This window comes from Rana temporaria, chromosome 6 (assembly GCF_905171775.1).
Source record: "Rana temporaria chromosome 6, aRanTem1.1, whole genome shotgun sequence".
Classification (NCBI taxonomy): Eukaryota; Metazoa; Chordata; class Amphibia; order Anura; family Ranidae; genus Rana; species Rana temporaria.
Window position 1 is genome coordinate 103,237,776 of NC_053494.1, and position 12,058 is coordinate 103,249,833.

Sequence of the window (12,058 nt, forward strand, 5' to 3'; positions counted from 1 at the left end):
AAAAATAAATAAATAAATCCATATTTCAAGAACACTTCCCAAAACTGAAGCATATCATAGAAGTGGTAAGGGTTAATAATGCCTGTTCAAATGTTTTTTTGGTGCCAATGTCCAATTCTGTTGTAACAGGCAGCAAAACAAAGTGTGCCAGAATTCCTCTGATGCTGTGTCCCTAGTAAACAATTAAGAAAATCAAATTATAAAAAAGGGTCAGTCCAGCGCATAAACTTTTAGTCAAGAAGTAGAGCCTGGCATTGAGTGTCAGCTCTCTGCTTCTTACATGTCTTGGCTACGCAAACACCGAGATCTCTTCATAATTCTCGTCCAGCTGGGAGTTTTGCATGCTACATTCTCAATATAATATAACATGTATTTAAAAAAATCTAACAAGAAAATTGGGAACCCCTGGTAAGGGCTTGTGTAGATGGACGTTCATGTCATACCTTTAACATAGTGCTTTCAAGCAGGACTATAGGCAACACTTGTTTTAGTCCCTTTGCAGAGATTTCCCATCAGTTCCTGTCCCATAGCAAAACAGGCAGTGAGAGGAAATCCCTTAATTTGCAGGGAATTCCTTGGGGACCTCCCCAGTTCACCGAAACTAGTGTCACCATTGGAAGATTTCCCTCTATTACTTTTCTAGGGAAAACTAAATTGGGATTTTCTTTTACTTTCAATGATAATGGTAAACAGGAAAACTACTATACAAAAAAGAAAAAGGTTATACTTAAAATGCAAAATTCAGCATTTGACAATAAAATAAATAAAACATAAAATAATAAATCCATGGATAGATGTATTAGACCTTCTTTGTCTGCAACCCAAATGCATTTCAATAGGCCCTGCTGCATCCAAAAACAAGTTGAGGGGTGCAAAGCAGGTCAATACAGCCTCTAAGCTGTCATCCACACAACTCCAATACAATTAATGGGAATTAGCTAACCTTCCTTTGAAGTGTGTTTCAAACATGCTTCAAATGCAGGAAAAGAACACCCATTTATACAAGCCACAGTCACAGCAGGTGTTGACCCAGGAATTTAAGCCCTGATAACTGTGACAACAAATTTAGTCCCTTAGAGATGTGTAAAAAAAAAAAGAAAAAAAAAAAAAGAAGGTTGTGTGCTTTCAAAGACATGTAGTATTCCCGAAATTGTAGGTGCGAGTCACCTGATCATCACAGTTACAAGCAACAGCATACCAAAAATGTAGCATTTATTTTGATTTTGATATACACAAGCTAGCTAGCTTACTTAATAAAATGTGCACTGGAATGTCATGAGCAAACAAAATATTTCGTTTGGCAGATTTATACAGAATGATTGATTTCCATTTGTGAACTTAATGTGTTAATGAGTGTATTTATTTCACATTACACTTGAAGCTGCACCACATCCTGATCTGAGCAAAAATATTTCAGCAAATATTTGCACTGGCAAACTTCAGTTTCCTTTGGTTCCCTACTTTTAATGACACGGGTAAGGCAAAAAGGACCTTGGAAAAAGAAAATTAATTAAAAAAAAATCTTAATGAACATAAATCTATAAATATCGCAAACATAACTGAAGAAGGTATCCTGTAGGCAGAAAAACACATTATAAAGATCTGAGGACATGAATTTTGTTAGGCATATAGCCTTACTATACAGCACTGCTTTGGTCAAATGATGGCTTCACAGATGACTATACAAGTTGTTGTTTCGATCAGAAATAACAGCAGAATAATGGATGAATAATGGATGAAGCAACTATTATATATTCACAGCTAATTAGCCTTTTTTTTTTTTACTTTAGCCAAGAAAAAAAAAATCATACATATATACACACAATATATTTTACACACATACAAGTTTTAAAAGTATTCAAAGGATTAGTGTAGCAGTTTCTATTTGTCTAGACTCAGTTGGCAAACAGCAACATGCTAAGCAACAGAGTGTATCCTAATTTGGCAATCAGACAACAGCTAAAATTGGACTGAAACTTAAGTGAAAATATCTGTATTACTTGCACTGTTAAAAAGAACCCAAATATATTCTGAAGACTTCAAAACTGCATCCGATACTTCCCTGACTCTTACAGATGTCCATAGCAGCAAAAACACAAGAGATTCCCATGGATTGGTCGTCTTGTTTTGTATCTACAATGGGAAACTGCTAGCACAAATATTCACTCGGTTCTCAAAACCATGGGGGGGGTCTCACTGTCTTCATCTAGCCGAAGAGCATGGGTGTCATCTTCCAGGCTTGTCCCACCCACAGCTCCAAGTTCATCAGAAAAGGCTGTATGGAGAAACAGAATTGATTACGTTTCAGGTAATCATATGCAGACAGTGCCTTTTTCTCAGCTTACCATGTGATGAAACGGCTTAACCACTTCCCGACCAGCCGCCACAGTTTTACTGCAGCAGGTTGGCTCCCCTGGGTGAAACGATGTTACCTTCACCTTTAGGGGGCACACGCCCGTGGCTCGGAGCCAATGTGAGTGCCCGGCGGGTGCAATGACCATTGGGCACCCGCGATCGCTCGTGACAGAGCAAGAACCGGGATCTGTGGGTGTAAACCCACAGATTCTGGTTCTCTCAGGTGTGAGGAGACTGAACGTGTGTTCATACTAAGTATGAACACCGATTTTTCTCCCCTCCTAGTTAGTCCCACCCCCCACAGTTGGAACACACCTAGGGAACACAGTTAACCTCTTGATCGGCCCCTAGTTACATAGTAATAGTTACATAGTTAGCATTACCACGCAATTGTCAGTTAAAGCGACGCAGTGCCGAATCGCAAAAAAATGGCCTGGTAATTGAGGAGCCAAATCTTCCGGGGCTTGTACAAACAAGTACAGGATGTTGCGCAAATTTGTAATGAAGTCAAACAGCAAAAAGGATAAACTATACAGTTCATGCCAATTTTAACCATCTCAAGTCCGTATACTTTCACCACCTGCCAGTCTGGGCCATTCTTCAGCACGGTCATACTTAAAAATTTGTAACATTTTAGAGGCAGCTATGGTTTGCTTTTAGTGCCATTTAATCACCACAGGGTTGTTTACTTTTTGCTATAAAAAGGAAAAAAGTTTTAGTTTCGGTTATAAATTTTGCAAATAAACACTTTCATAAATTTAGGTCAAAATATATTCTGCACCATTTACTTGCCTAAAATAACCCAAATCTGTGTATATTTTGTTTGTGTGAAAGCTTACCATAGACAGTACAAATACCCCCCCCAAATTACCCATTTTTGGAAAGTATTTAGCAACAGGTATGGCAAAGTTTTTGAAGTTGTAATCTTTTTGGCACAATTTTTTTTTTTTTTAATTCATTCAAATCCATGCCCATCAGCTGCCAGTCAGTGCCCACAGTGCCAATCAGTAACTGTCAGTACCTCAACAGTGCTGCCCATCAGTGCTGCATATCAGTGTCCCATCGGCGCTACCTTATTGCCCGCCTCATCAGTAAGGGAGAAAACAACATTTTAGAACAGAAACAAAGAAAACCTTTTTTCCAAAAATTTTTATTTTTTTAGTTTGTTTAGCAAAAAATAAAAACCGCAGAGGTGATCAAATAGCACCAAAAGAAAGCTCTGTTTGTGGGAAGAAAATGACAAAAATGTTGTTTGGGCACAGTGTTGCAGGACCGCGCAATTGTCAAAGTGCAACAGCGTTGAAAGCTGAAAATTGTCCTAGCAAGGAAGGGGCAAAAGTGCCCGGTATTGAAGTGGTTAAAACGCAATCAAAAATTGTGGTTTCATTATATATATTTATCTTTTCCCCCACCTGATGATCCAGGCAAGTAACACACTGGAGCAACAGAGGCACCTTTAGACAGCAGGTCTCTGCAGTCTATAGCCAAAAATGCCAAATGTCTAATAATTTTTTTAGGAAGTTACTTTTATTTTAATCTTTTGGGATAAGGCTTGGTTCCAACGTCACACAACTTTCAGTAAAACTTTGGAGTCCGACTTTAATATGACTTTTTACACTTTGTGGCATTGAAGTCGCATCAAAGTCGGACTAAAGTAGTGCAGAAACCTTTTCTAAAGTCAGACTTGTGTAGTATCAGTTAAGACAGCACTCATAGGGAAACATTACATTTCACAGGTCATCCGACTTGGGGGTCTCTCAGTCAGATATTACGTCGCATTAGTGTGACCTGAGCCTTAAGGTTTTTCATAAATAAAAGCTGACCATTGTAAGCATCCCTGTCAGTATAAAAATGGTATCTCAGCCTTCTAACTGACACTTTTGCTGGACAGTTTGGTCTGTTAAAGTTGATAAATCTCCTTACTGGCTAAATGATCAGGTTATAAAAAAAAAAAAAAAAAAAGGAAGGAAGCTAATGCTAACCACATCTAAGAACTTGTATGCAATATATTACATTTGTTTTTTAGTTTAATATGACTAAAATAGTAAAATGACCAATATACAAAATTGCGGCTTTTACAACAGTGGTGTAAAATCATGTCTTACCATGATTTGTTGGTGATGTAGAATATGTATCTTTTGTTGCTGCACCACTGTAGTTCTTGGATACTAATGGTCTTTCATGTGATGCCGACTCTAGAATTTCGTTGCCGGGCTCCATACTGCCATCCAACCTGAGCAAAATGCAAACATAATTAACAATCACTTCTTACTAAAAGGATGAGGTGCAAATAAATTGTCTAATATAGCGCTTTCCAAGGATAGTACAAAAGTTATCTTTTCTGTTAAAATAGTTTACACATAAAAAAAAAAAAAAAAAAAAGGAGAAATCCACTTCTCTGTATAACCTTTTAATAGTAGGTTCTTTCACATCACATAACAAAAAACAAAACAAAAAAAGATTGAACCTACAATAGAATAATAATAACTAAATCTAAATCCGAGAACAAAAATGTAATATACTGTAGCTTATCAGTCCTTAGATGTGGTGGTCGCACTCTTGTTTCTTTCAAGCATCCCCCCCACCTAGTGATCCTGCCAGTATCACACCACCTGCCCTATGGAGCCAATGCCCACTTACCCTACTGTATGTATGAAGAAACATGTAAGAAGAATAGAAGTGTGCTAGAGCTACAGAATCTCTTCTCCAGAATATAAGGAAAAAAAAAGAGTGCTGTAGTCCACAGAGGTAACAATAAGATTGCGTGTAGTGCACAGGTCAGCAGTGTATAACCTTTAGGATCATCAGGTAATTTCTGCATTTAAATATAAATACATCATTGAAAGCATTTTGTTAAAAGATGAATGTCTAGTACACACGTTCAGAAATTCAGATGACAAAAATCGCTTTCGGATCAGTCGTACGATAATCTGATCGTTAATACAAAGCTTTCAAGAGCCGATAACGACAGTTCCAATATTCGAAGGGACAAGCACGAACATTTTTCTCATACGATACCAGAGCGTATGATTTTCATGTAATCAGTACAGTATTTGTAAGATAAAAAACAAACAGAAGATCAAGACCACACATGCCCGGAAATAAAAGATTACATTACAATATGTCCCAAGTTGTATTCTGTTGTACGAGAATTTTTGTAACTTTAGTAACCTCTGCATCTTCAATACGAGACTAGCATGCAACAAACAATGAACGATCATTCATCTGGTAATCCCAATGTGTACGAGCCATAAAGGAGAGCACATGAGAAAAGGTTCACAGTCAGGGTTTACATATACGTTAAGCTAAAATAAGATAAAAGCGTTACATTGCACAGACTATAAACATTTCTATTACCTGTAAATTTGGAATTTACTGCTTCGCCCAACACATATCCTTACGACAGCAGTAGATTTTCCAAAGCCACAAATGTCGCTACCCAGTGACTAATAAGAGGTCTGAAAAGTATCACAGACAAGCACATGGCAAAAATAATGCCAATAATAATCACAAAAACAGTCAACTCATGCCATGGTAGGCTCGTGATGCCTGCCGTGTTTAAGCCAAGACCATAAATAAATAGAAGAGGGTATTGTTTTGTCACCTGTGACAACAATCCTCAATCTTGTTTAAATAAACCTATGGCAAAGTATTAGAATGTAAACCATTTCTTGTCCTGTCCCAATTTCTTGCCTTCTAGATCCCTTTCCTTTACACAATTTTTACAACAAGTGTCCTTTCCTACGTAACAAAATAATTAGAATAGTGCAGCGCTCCTAGCCTCAAATCTTCAATGCTGAAACAAAAAAATATGTGAACATAAGCTTAGTTCAATAAAAACATTCAATCTGGATACACTGTATTAATGTATCCCCCCCACTGTGAAATGTATCATATAATAAAAAATTTTTTTTTTAAATTAAGATCATCAATATTAAAAGGCAGGTAAAATTAATTAAAATATATGACACTAACCAATTTCATTCTGTGAAAGAAAATATCACTAAATATCAGTGACCAAGGTAACAAAATGACAAATTCCCAGACGTTCTAAAAGGTGTCCATATTCCAAGTGTCCATCACCATAAAATCTTATTTCAATTATTTACTGCATAAGACATCCGCCACCGGATTAGTCCTCCACCAGCCCCCGTGTGCTCAAAAAACGGAAGCCTGCCGTCACAAATGCACCTTTTGTATTATAGAGTCAAACACATCCTTTGTGGGTTATATCAGCTCCCAGCTTTTGTACCACTTTAAATGAAGGGTCATCCAGGTAATGTCTTAAACTGTGCTCTCCAATTACAGCACAGAACATATTCCTATCATTGGTTGAAGCTTATCCAACAGCCCTGGCAGAAGCTGTAGGTACCCGTTTAGATTGGCGGTATACAGCAGTCAGATAATGCTTATGGATATCTTGGCTGAGAGGATTTGTTTACTTTTGCTACATAAAACCTGCACAGAGAACACCATGGGCTTTCATGCTGGACACCTTTTAGAAAAGGCTCATTGCTGACAGTATCCAGCTTTAATAATTTTTGGAACAAAGTATGCAGATCAGAAGACTCTGTAATCAGAATACAGATCTGCATAATATTAATACAGACCCAGAACAAGCAAGCAGCAAGTCAAAATTGACCTCCTGAGCTACACAGTTGCTGTGTGTCACCATCACCGATAGAAGTATGCATTTACCCTTACTGCCAGTTTCTTTTAACTGAAACGTTCAAACTCCATTTCTCCTTGGATTTCACATATCCTGGTCACAATCACATAGCGCAAAGCAACAGATTCAAATAAATGCTGCCCACTTTTTCTACCTATACTCACCTTCCCTTTGCTTCTGAGCCACTCTCATTAGTTGATCTGAGTAAAGAAAAGAGGCAGGCCAGGCCCTGATTTCAGAAGTAGCCTGTGTACAATAGACTACAAGTTACTTTACCCTTTCTCTGACCATAGACTATAGATGGTTATATGCCTAAGCTAGCTTTTATTTTTATTATAGGTTGATAAATGCCCACAAAAATGGAAAAATTGTTTTCCATTTTTTTTTTTAATTAACATTTTTAATACTGTAATTGTATCCGACAGGTAAAAAAATACTACTACGTTCAGGCTGCAGTGTTATCTTCAGGGTGAAGGTTTATTTAGTCAAATCCCGCCTGCATGTGAACGCTACATCATAGCCAACAGTGTTCAGGAATTGCTACGATTCTGGTTCCCGATACCAAGTAGAGACCACAGCTGTTAAATGCAGCTGGAATTGGGATCCACCAGCTGCTCAAGTCATTATCGATTTAGGCTGGGTTCACACTATACTACACGACAGTAGTATGACTTTCATCCTACTTTGCTCTGCGACATTGGTCCTACACTGATCCTACATTCATCCAACTTTCATGAACAGGATACTACTTTGATCCGACTTTGTGATAGTCTGACTTGTTCTTTGACCAATCAAAACAATCCCAGAGTGAGATAAATTCCTTTTACTGCTGCTGTAATCACAATGTCGGATGTCAAAAGTCGGATGGTAAGGACAAGGCTCCTACTTTGATCCGACATCAATGATATTCAATGGGCTGAAGTAGGATCAAAGTCAGACCAAAGTAGTACAGGGAGCATTTTCAAAGTCGGAACCGACATGTGTCGGACCAGTTAAGACAGCTCTCATAGGGAAACATTGATTTTCACACGTCACGCGACATGAGCTCCCAATGTTGGAGCATTTGTCAGACCAGTGTGAACCCGGCCTCACTCTGGAAAGGGGGATAATCATTAACGCAGCAAGAAATAATATGGTGGAAATTGTTAATTACAAATTGCTAGCTGAAAGAAGTTAATAGCAACAATTAAGTGTTCACAGCTTTGTAGTATTTTATTTTGAAAGACTTTTTTCCCTACCTGTGTTGTTTCATTAGCGTGCACTCGCCGCCCTCCTGTGGGTCCAGGTTATAAATGTAAAGGTACCCATCTGCTGCACCAACAAGTAAACGAGGAATCTTTTGAATCCTAAATGTGAACATTTTATTATATGTTAACAAAATCTAAATAAATCAGTGTCATTACAATAAAGATTATTGCACATCTCCCATGGCCCCACAGGCAAAACTTCGGGGGGTTTGGATAAAAACTAAATGTTTCACAGCTTTTACCACCTGATTATTTGAAAGTCACAAGCCATAAAATTATTTCTGTACAGCACTGCCTTTAATGTAGTGCAAGAAAGCATACATATCAAATACAAACACAGAATAGAAAAGCTGCACTCCCTGTGCCTTTAGGGTCTAAGCAACTTAGCTGGGGTCATCTCACGCGAGTTCTACCAGCCAGTTTTGTGCTAGGAAAAGCTTGCAGATCTAAAGGGCCACTGAAATGCCTTACTTGGTGTAAAATCACAGCTGCAAGACTACCAGATGCTTAGAAAGGTAGATCTAAACAGATATCCTTGAGCACAGAAAATAATGAAAAATTAATGTTGGGAAACTTGCTCCATTTAAAAAGTTTAAATGATCAGTTTTCTTCTCTAAAATTAAAATGGCAACAGCTGCAACCTTTAATAGAAAAGGATGAATACTCGGCAGTCACTACAGGCAGGTGTCTTGAGAAAAATATGAGGAAACCTCTACAACAGATTTCCTTACTACTGCTATATTAATTTTTCTGCAGTCTAATAATAATAATGCGGAAAGAAATTTCAAAGCCTAACTGCAGATATTTTTTCAAATTAAACAAGAATTAGAAAGAAGAGGATTTAAAATTAAATAAATCAAATTTGAAAGATTTCCCCTTACTTCCTGATCGTGTGATCCCAATACGAAACCCACCAGAGAAATCATGCCAGGAAGTTGTCAGTGCATGCTGCCAGTCATAACTGGAGGTCAGGGAATGTCTGGCCACTTATGACTGGAGGTGTGCAGGGACAGCTTCCTGGCAGGACAGAACAGGTGGATTCAAACACATGTCTGAGCTCACCCCTGCTCGTGACTAGGAAAAAAAAAAAAAAAGAAAAAAGAATGAGGTCATAATTGTCGCCTACAGAAAGGCAACTGGAGAAATAAAAAAATAAAAAAAAAACAAAGTCCCAAGTCTAAATCCTTTCACTCTACTAAAATGTATCATCACAACTCCCTAAGAAAAGAGATTACCTATAACGGGAAATGAAGAAATTCACCTCTATAAGAAGAGATGGCAACATAAACCTGTCTGAAGTTTTAAACTTTACCTGCTCATTTCAAAACTAAAAAAACATTTTGGCTTCATTTAGGTTTTAAAAGGCAAAAAGGGACAGGAAATCTATACAGTATATTTTCTCTGTATCTAAAGGGTTCTGTACTAGACAGAAAAAACACGTCCCAATGGCCATTACAGATTGCAATTCATAAAATTCCTTGAAGCAGAGTCCCTATTTCAAAAAATTCAAAGTCAGCTACAAATACTGCAGCTGCTGACTTTTAATAAAATCGGACACTTACCTGTCCCAGGATCCAGCGATGCAGGGGAACGAAGCCCCACTCCTCTCCGTGACGCCAGCATCGTCACTCTGGGCGCCCGGCTGCGGCTTCACAGCTGCGCATGTGCTATCCGCAGTACGCAACGTGACTGGCTGAGCAATCATCTGGGACCTGTGACATGTCCCAGATGATTGTCGAGAGGGAAGGGAGAGAAAAGTGAACTTGCTTCCGGCGCCGCGGAGCCCCGGGAGGAAGCGGGAGCTGGAATCCTCCAAAAATACGGTTTCTGCCCCCCCCCCCCCCAAAAATGACATGCCAAATGTGGCATGTCAGGGGATCACCTTCTCTTAAACTGGAAGTTCAATTTTTGGGTTAAAGCCTTATGCCGTGTACACATGATCATTTTTTGGGTTGTAAAAAAACGAAGTTTTTCAGGCTCTAGAAAAAATAAAGTTTTTTTCAACTTCATCATTAAAACGACGTTGCCCACACATGATCGTTAAAAAAAAAAAATGCTCTAGCAAAGCGCAGTGACGTACAACGGCACTATAAAGGGGAAGTTCCATTCGGATGGCGCCACCGTTGGGGTTGCTTTAGTTGATTCCGTGTTAGTAAAAGACGATTTGTGCTTTTCTGTCTGTTACAGCGTGATGAATGTGCTTTCTCCATTTCGAACAGTAGTTTTACCAGAACGAGCGCTCCCGTCTCATAACTTGCTTCTGAGCATGCGTGGATTTTTCATGTCGTTTTAGCCCACACACGACCATTTTTTACAACCCGAAAAACGACATCGTTTAAAACGTTGTGAAAAAATAGAGCATGTTCGAATATTTTTTTTTTTGTTCGTTTTTCAGAACCCGAAAAATGCTCTGAAGCCCACACACGATTGTTTTAAATTACATTTTAAAAAAACGTTGTTTTTTACAACCCGAAAAACTATCGTGTGTACGTGGCATTACATTTAAATATAAGAACCTAACACTTCCACCTTCCTACACCAAATGTTTTTACAAGCTTACCCTCTACTTGTATGAGAATCTTCAAAAAATGCTCACATGACTTCCACCCTCCACCTGTTTAATCCAGGGGCAGCCTGTGGGTAGAGTACAGAAACAAGCACGCCACACAGCAATGACATGTATTCGCTGCCGGCTAATTAAGGACAATACTTTCTGTAGCCCATAGGATTACAGGTGGGGAAGTCATGCCGGTCTGTGCCGACTTCTGGGTTGAGCAAGTCTGGAAGTGAGGACAGCAGCTACCAGATGAAGCGAGAATCCATCCTGGAGAGGTTGGGATTGCAGTGAATGCTGCATTTTGTTTTTATTTTTGCAGCAATTGAGAACTTATTTTTAAAGCCTGAAGTTGGGCATTAAACCCCTATTTACAAAATAGTTTTTCACAGAGGTAATGGGGGGAAAAAAAAAAAAATCTGAAATTACATTGCTAATGCACAGATGTTTTTGTGACCACAAAAAGGCAAACGAACAGTTGCAAAAGCTCTTCCTTGGTTAAACATTTCAGTTACTTGAGAGGGCAAGTAACTGGTGGAAGCCATTATAACTTTTCCAAAATAACCCGTCCAGGTGGTTGGCTCCTCGACAGGCCTAGAGAAAAAAAACACACACAATTATATATGTATCTACACACGCACACACATATTTGTAAACATTTTTTCCCCACTTCTAGCCTCTAATGTTTTATAGTACAGCGAGTGATTCTGCCAAAATACTCCCCCTCAGTTCCTGTTTCATATTGATTACCACAAGCACAGAAGCAGATCTGTGCCAGTGGGTCAGAAGGAGTGTACAGCGTATATCGACCGTCACTAAATGGCGGCCCGAGACCGGACCGAGTGACGCTTCTGCCCGGACCGCCAGCATAATCATAAATGTCCGCAACCGTTTTTTTGCTGGGACCGCGGGTTTTCCCAGCAACCAGTGATGCTGTGTGTGTGAGTGCGCCCGCCCCCTGCTCCTCACCGCAGGTCTCGGAGTTGAAAAGCTTGCATGGCCGCGAGTAGGGGCGTGAGGTCACGTGCGTGTCCCGCCCCCTGCTGCTCTCGGTGTTCTGACGAGTGACACCTGGTCCTGACTCTCCGTGCAAAAAGGGCTGTGACGTCACGTGCGTGCCCCGCCCCCTGCTACTCGCGGTTCCAGAGTCCTGTCGCTTATCTTGCAGCTTCCGCCCCTTCAGTTGTGCCCTCATTCAAGGTATGTGGGCCACATGTTAGCTAGTGATCACTA

At 39.4% G+C, this 12,058-nt stretch overlaps 1 protein-coding gene across 1 annotated transcript in view; it reads right to left on the reverse strand.

The window, feature by feature from the left end:
• Nucleotides 1-1,338: 1,338 nt before the first annotated feature.
• Nucleotides 1,339-12,058, reverse strand: part of WIPI2 (WD repeat domain, phosphoinositide interacting 2) — a 44,649-nt gene continuing 33,929 nt past the window's right edge. Inside the window, exons 9-12 of the mRNA XM_040357090.1 lie at nucleotides 11,255-11,419; nucleotides 8,263-8,370; nucleotides 4,461-4,588; nucleotides 1,339-2,275 (exon numbers count right to left, since the gene is read on the reverse strand). Coding sequence (XP_040213024.1) covers nucleotides 2,163-2,275; nucleotides 4,461-4,588; nucleotides 8,263-8,370; nucleotides 11,255-11,419 — 514 coding nt within the window. The 3' untranslated portion in view covers nucleotides 1,339-2,162. The remainder of the gene's footprint in view (nucleotides 2,276-4,460; nucleotides 4,589-8,262; nucleotides 8,371-11,254; nucleotides 11,420-12,058) is intronic.